The sequence below is a fragment of the Sceloporus undulatus genome, chromosome 5 (genome assembly GCF_019175285.1).
Source record: "Sceloporus undulatus isolate JIND9_A2432 ecotype Alabama chromosome 5, SceUnd_v1.1, whole genome shotgun sequence".
NCBI lineage: Eukaryota > Metazoa > Chordata > Lepidosauria > Squamata > Phrynosomatidae > Sceloporus > Sceloporus undulatus.
In genome coordinates this window covers 108,822,050-108,839,459 of record NC_056526.1, presented here as the reverse complement: position 1 = coordinate 108,839,459, position 17,410 = coordinate 108,822,050, and the positions used below count along the sequence as shown (strand labels likewise).

At 38.5% G+C, this 17,410-nt stretch overlaps 1 protein-coding gene across 1 annotated transcript in view; it reads left to right on the top strand.

The window, feature by feature from the left end:
• The window catches only part of SEMA3D (semaphorin 3D), a 175,921-nt gene that overhangs the window by 146,821 nt on the left and 11,690 nt on the right, over nt 1-17,410 (top strand). Inside the window, 6 exon segments of the mRNA XM_042469528.1 lie at nt 826-1,048; nt 5,632-5,720; nt 7,808-7,849; nt 8,904-9,061; nt 10,608-10,672; nt 14,864-15,003. Coding sequence (XP_042325462.1) covers nt 826-1,048; nt 5,632-5,720; nt 7,808-7,849; nt 8,904-9,061; nt 10,608-10,672; nt 14,864-15,003 — 717 coding nt within the window.

Genomic DNA, 17,410 nt, shown 5'->3' with positions numbered 1-17,410 from the left:
AATGTGCACTCTGACAAGTTCCTCTGAGCTTTTCATATATATTTTTAAAATGCTTCAAGATACTAACAAGAATTCTGGGATGTTAAGGTTGCACACTTTTGTTTCTTGCTATTCTCCGGTGATTTGCTGATTTACAATCCTATTCCCCATGTAACAGTTTAACAGGAAAAAACCCAACAGTATTTAACTCATAAGTCTTACATGAGAAATGTTTCTTTTCAATGGAGTGCACATTCATGGGGTGATAACTGATATGGGCTGGTATTCACCTTATATCAGTTCTCTTCTAAACTCTTTCAGCTGCTAGTTTTAACCACTTGAGGGCAAATGATAAAGACTGCACTTAACTTATGAATCCAACCAATGAGGCAAAGTCAGCTTATGGCAATAGAGTGACAAAGGTCAATGTGAAAAAGGATAGTGTCCAGTTCCACATGTTCCCTAGAAATTTTATGCAATTAACTTATCAATCATAAAGAGGGTTTTTTCAAGTAAAAAAAGATTAACAGATGACCATGAAAAAGAAGCAAGTGGTACAATAAGTAATAGCTATGAGCTATTTTCTCAGCACTTCAGTGAGCAACAGGAGTAGGTTATTTTCCAATCATTGTAATAACTAATGAGAAAAAAAACCTTTCAAAGGTCTGGATGTAGTTTTGACAGTAGCTGAGCATCAATTGTGTAATGTCATGGTGGCTATTTTAAAGCCATTTCTCAGCCTAGTTGCTTGGTACACACAATCATGCAAAAAACTATTTACCAACTTGTATGCTGCAAAAAGAAGGGAAACTCACATGGTTCTTCTCTCCTAAATTTATTGTTTAGTGTCCCAGCAAAACATATGACCCCTTGATCAAGTCCACTAGAGATTTTCCTGATGATGTCATTAGCTTCATAAGGCGTCATCCAGTGATGCACAAATCAGTCTATCCAATGACCAGAGCCCCTGTGTTTACTCAAATCAACGTGGACTACAGACTCACTCAAATTGTGGTGGATCGTGTCATGGCGGAAGATGGCCAGTATGATGTCATGTTCCTGGGAACAGGTAAGACTGGGAAGTAGGGAAATGTATGTCATTTCTCCTGTCTTTTCCATTGACATTTCCATCTTTCTCCAAGATAACTTTATATACATCACAGGGAGGGTTGTCAGGTGAAATATGGAACAGGGCTCCTGTACTTTCAAAGGTTGTGTAGAAGAGATAATTTCAATGTGCGTTGTTTACATTACTTTAAACACCATTCAAAGAGCTGAAATTTTGGTGTGAGAGGTAGGATTCCTCACCTTATATAGCTCCTTTAACGTTCAGACTGAAACCCAAAATGGTTGCACCACTTCACTGATATGGAAGCCACCACCAGCACTGAGACCAACTTTTAAGAGACCAAAATTTCCAAACTGTGCAAACCTAATCTAGTAGCCAAAAAGAACAGACAGTATCAGAAAGAATACACCGTGTTCTGTGTTGTGTTGTGTCGTGCTGGCTGTATGAATGATTGCAACTGAGAAACACCCTATACAGGGGAGGAATAAACCCGCTGTGTTGTCTCCCAGAGAGAGTTTTAGAGGAAGTCCTAGAATATGACAAGCAGAGACATTCACACCCCCAAAGTAAGCCTGTTAAATTCTCATTTGAACACCACATATTCTTCTTTGTTTCAACAACTTTATGCATGCAGAATGACTCACTTTGGTTCTGGGTTTTTTTTTAACCTTAGCTGAGGATTGGTTGCCAGCAGGCATGTGAAATCATGCTTTCAAGGTCCTTGCCAACCATAGTTTGAGTAACACATGGTTGAACATCAGATATCTTCATTGCACAAAGTGTAGCTGCCAGTTTGCCCACCTGTCCAACTTTCTGTCTCATAAAGTAAGACACTGTTGTAGCTAATATTTCCCAAATACTCTCCAAGCCAGATCTTAAGCAGCAAACTGAAATAGGGTTTTGTAGTATAATCTTGACTAGGAACAAGGCAAAAACCCATGTCATCTAAGCATTATAACTAAAGGAGCTCTAATTCTGTAGCCCTAATTCCGTTGTTCCTCTTCATTAAAACTGATCATTGCTGATTACAAAGTGAAATACAATCAGTAGGTGGCAGTCCATAATTTCAAGAGAGATCAGTAAAGACTGCAGTGTCAAAATAGTTAGAAGTAAGGTTTCTAAGAGCAAAGCTTAGAGAAGTTATTTTTTGAGTGGAAGAATCTCTCAGAATCCTTTCCCAGATAGCATAATTATGGCTAGTCTGGCTTCAGGATTCTAGGAGCATTGGTCCCAAAAAGTAACTTTTTAAACCTCTGCCTGTATTTATATAATTTTTAAAATGTTTAAAATTTGTGCTGTGTCGAACAAGAATAGGGCTAATCTTGCAGTCAGAAGCACAAGGCCATGTTGTATAAAAGGCAGTCAGAAGCACAAGGCCATGTTGTATAAAAGTCAGAATGTTTGACCGAAGACTCAAAAGCCCAAACACATGTGAAAGTCATATAGAGTGGCTTTGGGTAACTCACCATCTTTTGGCCTAACCTGAATCACAAGATTTTGTGCAGGTAAAATAGATGTGGCTTTGGTGACCAACCATGAAATAACAAGACCAGACACAAATGAATGAAATAAGCAAGGACCATGTTATTGACCTAAAAAAACTCTTTAACTGGTTGAGGTCTGGGAGTAAGCAAATGGATAAACAAGTTGAGAGCAACCTGCCACAGCTCCAGTTGATGCCCAGGTGTCAACCTACAACACCTCCCCGGCTATCCCTTGGGTGAAACACCAGACTCTGAGGGAAGTCCAAAGGGGATTGGTTTCTACCTTGGCCAGTCATCTTTGGAAGGCCAAACCTGGAGATCTCCCTCTCAAGTCACTAAACTTTGTAAGAGGGAGTAAACTCCAGATCAGCCTCAAGGGCAGTCTCCTTCCTACACACCCTGGTTTCTTGCCCCATAGAGGCAGTTACAGAGACCAACTATCTACCATAATGGAATGACAAAGTATACACTGTTAAAATAAACAAAATAAAAATGCCATACAAACAAACCCCGAATAAAAACAACAATGGCAAAATGCACAGAAGGAGGGAGCAACACACAGAAATCAATGCATCACAAAATGTGAAGAGGAGTCACTTTAAGGGGCAACAGACTTAAATAGCCTTTGCAGTTGCCTCCTATCAATGTGTTACAGCTTGGCCAACCAAGCCAAGCTGTTGTTATTCTCTGGCCTCTATTCATGAAGGCCAACAAAGAAGTCTCTTTTCTGCAGCAGCTTTGCTGCACAGTTCAGGGACCAATTGGATTCTTTGATGGAAAAGTAGAGGGCTACAAGTTTTGAAAGCACATAAATAAACAGCTGAACTCTTTATAATCCTTATGTCATAATAGGAAATATAACTTGTGGGACAAAGAAACAAACACTGAGATTGTGTAAGTCTATGTACAGAATAAACACTAAGGAAAATTAGAAGCTTTTGTTCAGAATGTGAATCTTGATCTCAAAGGCATCCAGGGGCCTTTTCACATGATATTATAACCCATGATTCCACATCAAATGTCATGGTTCTAGCAGAAGAAATCCTGGGACATGCAGTTTTAGGAGAGGCATTTAGAATTCTGAGTCAGAGAGCTCCAGTGCCTCATCAAACCTCAAATCCCAGGATTTTGTAAGCTGTTGCCATGACAATCAGTGGAATAATAGTAATATAATTGTGCAGTGAAAGGGCCCAAGATGTTTGATTGTTTGGTTGGTTTTTAATCTGGTTAGGCTGCTCCTCTGTTCTGACTATTTATGCTTTTAATGAAAACTTTTTACTCCCAGAAAAGGCCAAACAACCCCATAACAGTTTTGTTCAGAATAACTCCTGAACTGTAAAGATTCTCATCAGTTCAGGATTCTTCTCATAAGAGGTTCTTTGATACCCAAAGAACATGGTTTTTTTTTACAGGTTTTGAATATTTTCAAATATTATTTCTATCCCCATTTGTAATAGCTGCATCTTCTGTATACCTTTGTCTTTTGAATGATGGATGATGGAACTCACATAGCTGAACACCCATCCACACACACAAAGAAAATCCATTCACTCTTAAAAATATTATACAGGGAGATGGATTCTAGTTCGACATCTAATATGAAGTCTACAAATAGTATAAACTGAAGTAGGCCAGAAACAGTTCTACTGCTTCAGTGAGAAGTAGGCAGAGATAGGATATGAACAACATGATAATATACACATTTCCTCAGAGGTAAGTGCCACTGAATTCAGTGACACTTAGTTCCAAGTAAGTGTATATAGGACTGCCATCGTAAAGTGTTAGCTTTACTCCAGATTATCATTAGAGTTATCAACCAACCTTAGCTCTAATTTAACTCAGTGCCCTTTTTTTAGCCACAAAACTTCTGTGGCATTTTAAACGTCTTGCAATGAATAAGGTATTTTTTGTATGTTTGTGCTCATATTTTGTACGTTACTTCTTGTTTTTAGTTAATCAATTTGAAGATCTTTTGTATGTTTAATCACTGCCATATGCATATCCCATATGTATGTTTGGAATACTGCACAACAAGGGGAGGAATGCACTGAAAGTAACCCAGAGCAATTTATTGCAATGCCATTGTTGTTTCCATGTAGTAAAGATTGTATCAACTTTTTTGATGCAGAGTGCTTTGGAGTATGAGTGGTAACCAGATTGCAGTTCTACAAGTTGCAGGAAAGATGGTTTGTGCACACTCAGAGGACATTAAAATGTTCAAGGCATGAACATTCAGAGAGATTTGAATGAAGTATTTATCCTCTTCCATTTTTTAGCTTCCACTTTTTGAATCATGGTCATAATTTAGAGGCTTTGTATCACAGATGGTAGGACAAGATAGAGAGAAAATCCTTTGTCAAAGGCTGATTCATTGAGTTGATCTAGGATCTTTTTGCAGCTCCTTTTTCCACCTGCGAAAGGCTAGATCAAGGCTGTGGCATGAGGTTGACATGGCCCTGATCTGACAACCGCATTTTCAGGGCTGTTTGTACAGCCCCTTAGTGAGATTTATTAGAACACACTTGCTCAGTAGTGCATTTATAGTGAAGTTCTCATGATTCTCTGGATAAAGATCCCTCTTGCCTCTCACTCTCTGCACACACACCCCATTCTGATATCCCACAGTGGAATTGTATTCATAGCAGCATAGCTAAAGGTGGTAAATTAGACAGGACAGTTCCATATCAAGTTCTCTTGTTAAGAATAAGTTGTAAGCACATGGCAGCTGTGAGGCAAGTTATATAGAGCAAGGGTTGGGAACTTTTGGCCCTCCAGATGTTTTGCATTTCAACTCCCAGAACCCTTGGCCAATGTAATTAGTGGTAAGGGACTGTGGGTGTTGATGTCTACAAGACCTCAAGATCCAAATGTTCCTCAGCCTTGATGAAAGGAAAGGACAATATGATGCAAGATGACATGAGTATATCTGAAAACTCTAGTGTGAGAAGAGAAAACTCCATGCAGGGCTGCTGTTTTCATTGCCAGTTCTATGTGGAATGATGTATCAGATGGAGAAGATAGATTCAACTGCAAAATAAAAAGCAGACTGTTTTCCATGTCTTGACTCATAAGTACTTCAACAGTATTCATACCTTTCAGATTCAGGAACAGTACTGAAAGTTTTGAGTATAACCAAGGAGAAGTGGAACATGGAGGAGGTGATATTGGAAGAGCTGCAAATATTCAAGGTAGGATTAAACATCACCTGAATACAATGTAAGGAAACTAACACTTGATAAATGTTAGTAATTAGAACTGTTTCAGTAAAAAAGATGGTTCAGAGTTGTTACTGGTAAAAACACATGGGACAGGGTGTGGTTGTTTTTTTTTTTAAAAAAGAAAAATCCTAAGGTTTGCTAAATCCGATGTAAAAATTCTATAGAAGCAACAGTGAGGAAAAGGAAATCTAATTGTTCATAGCACAAATGACACTGATGTTTACGTGAAGTAAAAGCTGAGGTGTGTTTTCAAGTTCCCGCTCAGGCAAAACATCTGCCAATTTCAAGGGAATGATTTTGATCATGCTTGCAATATTGTTCATAGTGGGAGGGTACACATATTCCAAGTAGCAGTGTTTGCTCTGGGCTGTTGATCCAGATAGCTTCTTTGCCAGTAATTATGATGTAATGAGATGTTCTTGATATATTTGTCATGCTTAGAAAGTCAGATTCAGGTCAAACCTTTGGCCTCCCCACAGTGTTCTGATGGCTTCAAAAGCTGATGAAATGCTATTGCCTTAAGCCTTTCTGGATATATTTTTTTTTCCTATAAGTAAATCTCCCCATGTGCTTTTGATACTTAGGCCAAAGGGATGGAATACTCCTTACTTTAAAGCTCCCAGTGCCTTTTTCTCTTTTCTTGGCTGCCATGGACACCAATTATAAATATCACTTTGAAAATACCAAGAGTGCTCAACTGGCTGCCAAGTAATCTGGAATTTCTAAGCATGTACCAATTTGCTACATACTTACAACATCACGTCAAAGGGAAAGGCGCCATATCAGGTTTAATACCAAGAAGGGCTATTAGCTCAGCAGATGTTCCTCCACATTATAATTTTTGCCTCTTTCTTACTTACAGGGGGGAAATAGAAAGGGCAAAGTGACTATAGTTCATCTGTCTTTATGCAAAACCACACCAGGAGTACACAATTTGATGTACAGTTTTCCATAGGTCTGTGCATGTGGCCAGAAGGTGGTGGGTGCTGTCTTATCTTCAGTCCATGGCATGTCTATGGGAAGACCATCACCTGTATTATTGCCTTGAAAGGGAGCTTCCATATCCTCGGAGGAGTAATTTCAGGCATGAAGGCATAAATGAGCATCACAGACATAGTACACATCACACCTGTGTTCATGCCCAACACAATTGCTTTCCCACATTCAGTTTCAAAGTCCTCAAGCATGATTCTTGCCCAAGGGAAACTAAAATCCTTGCACTGTTCTGAAACTGCTTAGGTGACTTAATGTACCTTCCAATACTTCAGGAAAGTACTTTATGGGACTGCTGATATTTTAAATATTAAATGTTTAATAAAAAACATGTTTTTCAAGGGTTGAGAAATTCAGATGAGATTAGTCTTGGAAAGATTAGAATCTTTGCCCAAAAATTGTATGTGGTTGTTTTGCACAGAAAGCATCATTATGTTCAATAGTAACAGCATTTTGTATACAGAAAATGATACTTCTATGCAGAAATATTATTTCCTTTGCAGAAAATGTTTCAGTTGTGGACTCATTCTGCACAAAATTTGCATGTGGGTAATTTTCATACAAAACAGCATTTTCTTTGCAGAAAATAATATTCCTTTGCAGCAAAATATTATGTGCAAAAAAGTTGTTCCTTGTCCAGAAAATGACATTTTCTGTGCTAAACAACAATGTTCAAATTTGGGGCAGAATAAATCCCAGGTTGCAAAAAGGCTTCAAAATTTGCATGCTTTTTTGAAGACATTGTTCACAATGGAAACAAAATTCTTGCTCACTTTGACAAGAAACTTAATGAAAAATTACATGCCTCTTAAAAACATCTGCTAACCATGGAAATATAAAAAATAAAGAATAAGTTACAAAAAAATGTAACTCCCTGCCAAACAAACAAACAAACAAAAAACCCTCACTTGAAAATAAAACTTTTTGCACTTTTTAAAACTTCTCCTGGAGGTGAGATTGGGGGGGTGATTTATGCCATTCCCGGATAAGAGCTATATATGCAAGATAAATGCAAAGACTTTTGAACGTATCCTTCAACTGATGTTTATTAATTCACTTTTCAGCATCCATCACCTATCTTGACTATGGAGATGTCCCCAAAGCAGGTAATTCAAAATTAATAGTTTTAGTATATACAAATTGTTTATATTTCAACTGATGCCTGGGACTTAATAGCCAAAGTATTTTTTTTAATTTGTTGTTTAATTCACCACTTTTTCCGGTGCACACAACTAGTTTTATCCTAGTCTGACTTCCCTAACCACTCACACTCAACCAATTTCTGTCTTAGAACCACTCTTTTTGATTCTGAACTCATGCCTTATCTCCAATAAACACAGAATACAAAAAGTAAAAAGTGATAGGGTGGGGGGGGAGGAAAGAAAAGTAGAGGTGGTGGCAGGAAGAAAATATTCATAATATTCTCTTCCTGTCATTGGCCCAATCCAGAAAACATTAGTCATACTGATGCCCAAGTGAAATTCAGGTAGTCAGTGATTTAGCATTAGACATGTTTATTTCCACTGAATTCATAGGATGTTACTTTCTTGAATATGTCTTTAGGATTGTTTTTCTTTGTTAACTGCCTTTTGACATTGGCTCATGGCAACCCCATGAATGAGATACCCCAAAATTCCTCTGACCTCAACAACTCTGTTCATGTCCTGCAGGCTCAGGGCTGTGACCTCACTGATTGAGTATTCAATTGGTATTTGGTCTTCCTTTCATTTTACTACCCTCTGCCTTTGATTTGACCACAGAGATAAATAAATCAATGGTAAAATGTGAACCCATGCTCTATTATAGGCCAGTTGCAGAAAGGATTGATCTTAAAATTGCTAGAAAAAGATATTTCTAATCTGTATCAAACTGCTGGGCATTGTTGAAATGGATAACTGAATAGCCACTACTCCTAAGTGAACTGGAGTAAGAGATTAACTTTTCATATATTCTCTATGTTGACACCTGCAACACAAATTGCATTGGCTGCATGAATGAAAAAAGAGATGTATGAACATTTATGTAGACATTTATGTTTTTCTGTAATAAGTATAAGATGTCATTTTTTAAAAAATGAAAAATGCCTGAAATGTGATTGAGACCAAGAAACAGTGTTGCCAGGAGAGTGCTTCTGATTCTTCTCCTGTGCCTGATTTTCAGCAACAATTATACATTGGCTCCAGAGATGGATTGGCTCAGCTCTCACTACACAGATGTCATACATATGGGAAAGCTTGTGCAGACTGTTGCCTTGCCAGAGACCCATACTGTGCTTGGGATGGAAATTCATGTTCACGATATACACCAACCTCTAAAAGGTGAGCAAAAATTAAGTCTGGTTTTTCAAACCTCCCAGTTAGTGTCTAAGAGAAAATTCTTATATGACCCCTGGTGGCACATGAGCTGTCTCAGTACTACTGCTTTCCACAAAGGCAGAATAACAACAGAAGCCCTCAACTTCATGAAAGTAACCAAACCCTGGCATCATCAGTGAAGGATGTGAGGTATTAATCAGAACTCCCAAACCTTTTTCTCCACCTGCCCACAAATTCCTTTGCCTCCATCTGCCTTGCTAGATGATATACTATTCCTCATATACACTAGTAGAAGGAATCTCTTAAAAACCTTTTGAATCTAAGGTGCGGTACAGACCACGCAAATTCACCATGCTGGCACCAATTTTAGGGTTAGGGACCATGTGGCAACCAAACAGTCCTTAACCCTAGCACGGTGTGGCACCGTAACAATGGTGGCATCCCATGTACACGGGCGTCGCCATTGTTATGTAAGCACCATGTAGCATACGCATGTCACCGCATGTTGCTTACATAATGAGTGCACCAATGGCACACTCATAACGTCGGCCCTGTGGAGCAAAAAGAACCCATTTTTTCTGGGTTCTTTTTCCTCTGGAGGGACGCTGCACGGTTTGGCAGCTGCGGCTTCCCTCCAGAGGAAATTAGACCACCGGCAGGCTGCCCTTTTCAAGTGGTCTGTCCCACGCCTTAATGACTTTTGACTGCTCATAATTTGTCTAAAGATGAAACCTGATGAATTTTAGGACTATCAAGATGTGGGAGATCTGTCTAAAAACACCTCAAGAGGGAATTAGGAAGGGAGTATACTTTTCTCTACACCATTTCTCCTTTTAAAAAAAGTTTCTAAAACTGTCACAGAGAGGAAACAAAACTGTTATCTGCCTTATAATCTTCTACCCCATGACTATACTGACAGCTGGATCTCCCACATTTCATCTAGAATGGTAGTATCATAAAGTTGGAAGAGACCACAATGGCCATGCAGTCCAATCCCCTGCTATGCAGGAAATCACATTCACCTGAAATATTGTGTCCAGCTCTGGGCACTACAATCTACTTTGATTCAATTCAAAATATGGGCTTCCTCCACTAAAATATATTATTTTCATCCTGGCAGTGAAATCTCTGTCTTGATTATTAATCCTGTGTTGGCTCATTCATATCTGTAAGCTCTTGTTTTGTGATATATTTAGCAAATGAGACACATACATACACATGGGACCTGTCTCTAAGCTGCATCCCACAATTAAATAAGATAGATACCACCAAATTAGATACTATCAGACTACCCTGAAAACACCTGTCTTATTTTGATTTTGGAAGCTAATTATGGTGTAGTGACTACTTGGATGAGAAACCAGTAGCAAATGTAGGAGCTCCAGATAGAGCTAGAAAAGAATCTGGCCAGGGATCCAGGAGAGCCACTTCTAGTCAGAGCTGACTACATTGGGCTTCATGGACCAGTGTTCTGACTCAATATAAAACATCTTTGTTGTGCCCCTGGAAACAATTTCTAGAATTTCAAACTGTTATGCTCCTTTCTTAGGCGTGCAAGGAGACAAGATGTCAAATATGGAGACCCCGTCACCCAGTGCTGGGATGTTGAAGAAAGTAAGTATCTATTACATTTGAATCCCTGTCGTCAAAAAGATAGATAATGGAGGATGTGTAATTGCTTGCAAAATTGGGTTTCTGAGCATACGGATGTCATAACAACAATCGTCTTTGCCATATGTAATGGATAAGCTTCACACACACACACACACACACACACACACACACACACACACACTTCTGGTATTCTGTCAAGACTGGAAAACTGGGTCTTTTCTCCTCTAGATAGACACAGTTCAGACTACAGATGTCCATGGTAAATAAATAAGGGCATTCTGTATTCAGTGAGCCTCTCTTCTTTGTCTTGGTTTCTTATATGTCACAGCTGAAATCTAGCACCGAAAACCAACTATTCAGTTGAGCTCTAATTCACATTAAACCATATCCATGGAAAAACATGGGTGGTAAAGATCTTCAAATTGTGCCACAGATTTCAAGCACTGATAGACTGTAAAGTCACAGCTGCTTCTTAAGATTAGTTTACTTACATGTAAGACCAAGGCAAAAGTGTTGTTGATGATGTTAGAGTGTGTGTTTGCTCGTGAAATAATATGACTTAGAAGGCAACCCAAATGTACAAAATAGCCTTATAGGCATATGACACAATATTATTATTATTATTATTATTATTATTATTTTAAAAGTCACAATCAAGAGTAGAAATAGCTAACCAAGGTCTACAGTCTGTGCAGTATATACTCTGTGACTAAGAATCCAACATTAAATATGGTTGGTAGGATTACAATTCTTACTGATTACCTTGTTTATCTATTAACTAATTGGACTACCTACTGCCATTCAAGAGACACAAAGAAAGAATAACTCTGAAAGAAATACATAGGAAAAGGAATTATATCTCTCTAAGTACTATTGCTGTGTGCAAAGAGGGGCAGAACTATCCAGACCTAGGCAGGAGGTCTGCTTAGACAAAACGTGGCCAAATAAGCAGAACTCCCTGGAGGAAAAATCAGGAAGCACTTTTTTAAACATTTCCTTGGCCTATTTCCACATAGCAGAAGATCCAAAATCTTCGTTCCAGCTATCATGCTATCCAGTTCTTCTAATTCTTCTCTGCTAATTAAACAATCCCCTTCTTAACAACAGACTACTGTTTCTCACAAACATAGCTGTCCATGAGCTTGCCAAACCGTCTGGCTCATTCCCCTGGCAACTGATACAGTTTTCTTACAATATGTATTATTTATATTCAGTCTTGTGGTTAAGCTGAAATTCTCTGACAACATAACATAAAATTTAAAATGTTCAACTCAGGATATTTTGCTTTCATTTCTTATAGGAGGAGAAAGAAACCACAAAAGCAAAACAATAGTTTTTACATTTGTTTTAATATTTGCTTCAATCTGCTTTCACTTGGTCTTCAGTTATTTTCATACAACCCTCTTGTACAGTAAAATAAAGCACAATTTAATGGAGTAAAGCACAGACAGAGTTAGCAAAGACTAAAGATTTCTGCACTCCTACTTTGGTGGTGGTGGGGCCATGAGTGACCTTAGGAAAAGAACAAGAATTAAAAGACAGCTTTTGGCAAAGAACAGGTTGTCTTTGTCCTGTTACAGTCCCATCACTCATGTAGAATAAATCACTATGTAGTTCTAAACTAAGAACTGCATTCCTGAATTGTGAGCTGTGTGAATATATTCCAAACTGCATGCTATAAGGCCAGTTCACAATTCTTCATGGATTCTGTGATTTTTCCCAACTTTATCTTAGATCACAGAATGGTCTGGAGGCACCATTCTGAAGATAAGTAGATACAACTGTAGTTGAATAGGTGGAAGGCACATAAAAATACTTTGTGATACCTGCCCCATTCAGAGATAGAAAAGTTAAGGGAGAAGGGATGAGTCATTAAGCTAATTGTTAATCCTCTAAACATGATTCAGTTGCATTTACAGTATGTTGGAATATTTTTAACAGTTAGGTTAATTGTAAATTAGTGTTTAAATTTACTTTGCATTACTACATAAACGCAATAGAGTCTGCTACATTTCTCCCCCCACACTATGTCTTCCACCAGCTTGAATAAAAGTGAAGCATTTCACCCATTGTTTTGCTTCTTTTCCCTTCCCCAGGACCATGTTTGGGGGAAATGGAACAGCAGCATCAAATTTAGAAAACAACATACAGTGTGCCCGCAGCATACGCTGAAAGCCGCATGGAGAGAAGGGGTGGTGCGTCCCATAGGGACAAATGGGGCGCGTGCCTATGGTGTGCGTGCACTACCACGCCACCGTGGCACCATGTGCACGAGCCCCATTCATTTAAATGGTGCTCGAGCATAGGTGGTATTTGCTTTATCCAGGGAAGTCCAGAATGGGTGCACTGTATTTCACTCAGACCACCAAAATTCCATTGTTGTCCCTTTTTTTCTCTTCCTATAACCCCATTTGCTTAACCTTCTATTCACTTCCTTTATCTCATTGATTCTGAGCAAAAGAACTTCAGAATTGGGTTTCCTGGGACTTGTGAAACTTTTTGTGGCATCCAGTGCAGAATACACAATATCCATCTTGATGCAGAGGACCTACCTCCCCATCCCCCAACTGATTTTATTATCTGTGATCTAAACATTTGAATTCCCTTACACTGATGGCCTAGCAAAAAGTGAGGAGTAGTTTTGCACAGCTCAACAAGAACAACAAAAATGATTTTTGCTTTGGGCAAACAAACCCTATGAAACCCTGTGAAATTCATAAGATTGTCATAGGTCAACAGCTAACTGGATGAAAACTAATTGATTAATTGATTTGAATTTGTTAATTGCTAATGCCAGCCCCACTACTCCAAGTGTTGGAATATTCCAGGAGCAAAGGACTAATCTGACTTGGCTTTTGTTTCAAAGGAGCTAACTAGAGATGTGTAGTTTTTTGTTTTTAATCAGTTTATTTACAGTTATATTTGTTCAGTAAAAAAAGAGCAATTTAGTCGCTCAACATTCCAATAAAGAGCCACACATTAAACATTCCAGCGAAGAGCCAAAAGCATTCTCCAGTATCAAGTCTCCTGTTTCCTGGGTTTGGAAGTTCATAGCTGAATTATGCCTACATTTTGAGTTGCATTCCAGAATTGTTATATTATTTTATGTGCAGAATACAGCCTCCTCTCCACAAAGCTCACATGCCTGAGGAGAGGGGATGCCTTAGCTGGTGTCAGGAGAAAGAGGTTCTGCACTGTGCACTGTGATGTAGAGAAGTTTGTGGCAGACAGCCCTTCAGTTTAGCTTTCTGTGACTGAGCTGGCCAGGTGGCAACTAGATTCCTTGGATTGTTCCTGGGGCTCAGGAAATTCAGTCAAGGGCAATTGAGGTGCAGGTCAGGTTTACACTGCTGCTTCAGCCTAACCTGCATAAGGTTCTTCCCTTTTTGCAATTCTCAGTTTGAAGTGTGTTTTAGTAAATAAAATTTAGGTTACAAAAGTGGTTTTATTCAACCCATGCATATGTCTTCCCCACTGCTCCATGCAGCATTCATGCCTGAGTCAAATGCTGTTTCCTGGGCAGAAAATGGAGTAGTTGGAGACATATTGTTCAAAATTTGGACACAGTAATGTTTACATGTATTAATTTATGTGCCTAAACTGCTATTTTCTATGAAAAAAATGCACATTTTGTACCCAATAAGTCCTGAAGTACAAAAAAAAAAATCTTTCCATCTCTAGATGATCCTGGAGATTTATTCTTGGATGAAATATGGATAATTCTGTGAAAGCTAAAAGAGTTTCACTACTGAAAAGTTTAGGGGGTTCCACATATCTCATCTTTGCTGGGAGAGCTCATATATTCAGAGGATGTACATGGTAAATAGTCTCCAATAGTCCTTCTGGCTATGTTAACCCATTCCTACATTTAGTATCCAACAGTGTTACTAAATTGTGTCTTGCCGCATTCTGTGCATGAGAAGAATTCCTGTAAGAAAGAATATATATCCAATTCTGATTCTATCAGTGGTTTAAAGGAAAGGAAGTGCCCATTCAGACATAAATCATACTGTTGATATAAATGGCTTACATCAGATTAAATCTTACAGAGCTATACTAAACCTGAGGTGCCTTTTGTTTGCCTTAACAGTTTCTGTGCTGCTCGCAGCATCTGTTCTGCATCAGTTATGTTTTCCCATTGCTTAAAAAATCAGGGCAAGGTTAATCTTCTGTACCATGTTTGCTTTCCAGGCATTAGTCATGAAACCACTGATGAAAAGGTGATTTTTGGCATTGAATTTAATTCAACATTTCTGGAATGTATTCCAAAGTCCCAGCAAGCCTCTATTAGGTGGTTTATCCAGCGCTCCGGAGAAGAGCACAGGGAAGAGGTATGTCACAATTACTAAGGCCAGCTTCCCCTCTAGAGAATTTCTAATTCCATGGTCAAAGGCAGAGGTTAATAGAATTAATAAATGTTATAGTTTACTTACCCCAACTTACATAAATGGCAGGGGTTTCATAATATCAAAATGGAGTATGAAGACCAAGAGAACAACCCCTGTGGAATCAGTGGCCTTCCTTTCTATGGTATCTGTTATGTACTGAGCATTCACTGTATTGTAAATACACACTGCAGTTCTTTATCAAAGCTGCACACTTTGCTCATAATATGAAAATACAGCCATGTGTAGATCAGCCTGAGACACTGGAAATGTGATTTACTATGTCGTTGGTCAGTACCTGAGTGAACCATACTTCTTCCCATTTTTAAAAACATATAACTGTCTCCTCCATCTACTCGCTCTCCTTTTTATTTTTCTGTTTTTCAATCTTCTTCCAAAGAATATATCACCTTTTTTTCATTTGTAACTTAAAAGCTAGTGTTAATTTAGAGTGATCATGGTATCACTGGTGAGTGGCATGTTATACCCTGGACACTTTTAGCTGAGTGCTGTAATCACTGTAATGTTTTAGCATACCCTTTAAGTGTCACTCCAGAAATAGAGGGGTATGTGTTGTTCATCATGACATGCAATGTGCAGTTTCCTGAGGGGAAGGAGAGGGCAAAATCCAGATTAGGTTAACAGGCACTTGGCCCAGCAGGATGTCTCCTGTTCTTCACCTTTAAGGTCATGTTTTGGAATCTCACTTCCAGTCAGAACAGGGTGTGGGGAGGGAACAGGATCTCCTGGGCTATAGGACCTGTCACCAGGTCATTCTGTCACCAGTGGGAGAACAGCTCTCTGGAGATTGAAGCATAAAAAAAAAAAAGACAGACACACATCAGTTACTTGGCACTCTCATTTTACCATTGCTCACGCAAATGAAAGTGCCCCCCACTTGTTTTGAGTGTTAGTCACTTGTTATAGGAACTATGTCTGTGCATGCATATGAAAGAGAGAGGGGATGAATTAATATTAATAACACCCATTACATCATTTGTTCATAAAGCTTTAATGTGCTTAAATATCCAATATCGCAAACTCCCCTGTTTATTTATTTCTCATTCAATTCCCCTGCGCAACATTATATACATGATAGGTGTCAGGGCCGGAAAAGGCTCAGATGTTTTTGCTCAGTTTTTAGCAGGAGCCTCTTGTAACCTGTAAAAAATATTAGACCTCCTTGTGTTAGACCGGCCCCAGCCCAAAATCTTTTGGGACTACAGCACTGCAAAACTGCCATGTACGTTTCCAGGGGATGTAACAAGTCATATACTTGAAGTGACAGCTCATGAGTTCCTGCTTTTCCTTCCTGGCCTCTGCATGTACAGTACCTGAGATGAAAGGGAGTCACACATTTTCAGCTACTCCACCAAGAATCAGCTAATTTTTATGTGTATGTGACATATAATTTGGAGTTGACCAGAACCACTAAGGTCCAGCTGGTAACTATATTTGCAGAATAATAGCAAATTTTGTACTCCTGTTCCAACATGTTTTTTATTCTAGTAGGAATTTCTTGATAGCACTTCTTTTTCAAGTGGGATGCAGATTTATTTGAAGTTTCATTTCCTCTGGCAATGGACTCCAGTTAGTGTTTTTGTCATTTGAAACATGTTTAATAATAGCTAGATGTGAACAATAATACAGGTCTGCAAAACTGAGGATCATAAAAACTTTTTTTTTTTTAAAGTATGCTGGTTTTATAAGAATTGAGTGTCCTAAATCCAAATATGACCTCAGATTTGCTCCCTCCCATATAGTTTTTTCACAACTTGCTTTTGACATTTCTATGCTATAATATGTGTCTGAATGAAATGATCCTGCAAAGAGTAATAAATGGGTTAAAATCTTCTAATAGACTTTCAAAACATTTTAATCCACTGATATGAAACACAAAATCCATTCAAAGCATGAAAATAAATTGCACTGGAACATCAATATCCATATTTAATCAAAGCTGAATAGATAAAAATAATTGAATTTGTGAAAGAACTGTGTGTGGTATGAAATTTTTACTGTTTTTTTTTTTTCTAATTCAGAACCAAAGAAATACATTAAAAATAACCACAACACTGGAAAGAAAGTTTGTTTTCATCTCAGGCCTGTGTAATACCTTTAGACCAGCTGTTTTTGTTGTTGTCTGCCTTCGAGTCATCTCTGACCTATAGCAACCCTAAGGCAAATCTATCATTTTTTTTACAAGACTCATTAAGTGTAGGTTTGCTTTTGCCATCCTCTGAAGCTGAGAGAATGTGACTTGCCCTAAGTCAGCCAGTAAATTTCATAGCTGAGCAAGGATTCAAACCTTGCTCTCCAGAGTCATCCAACCCTCAAACTAAACTACACCATG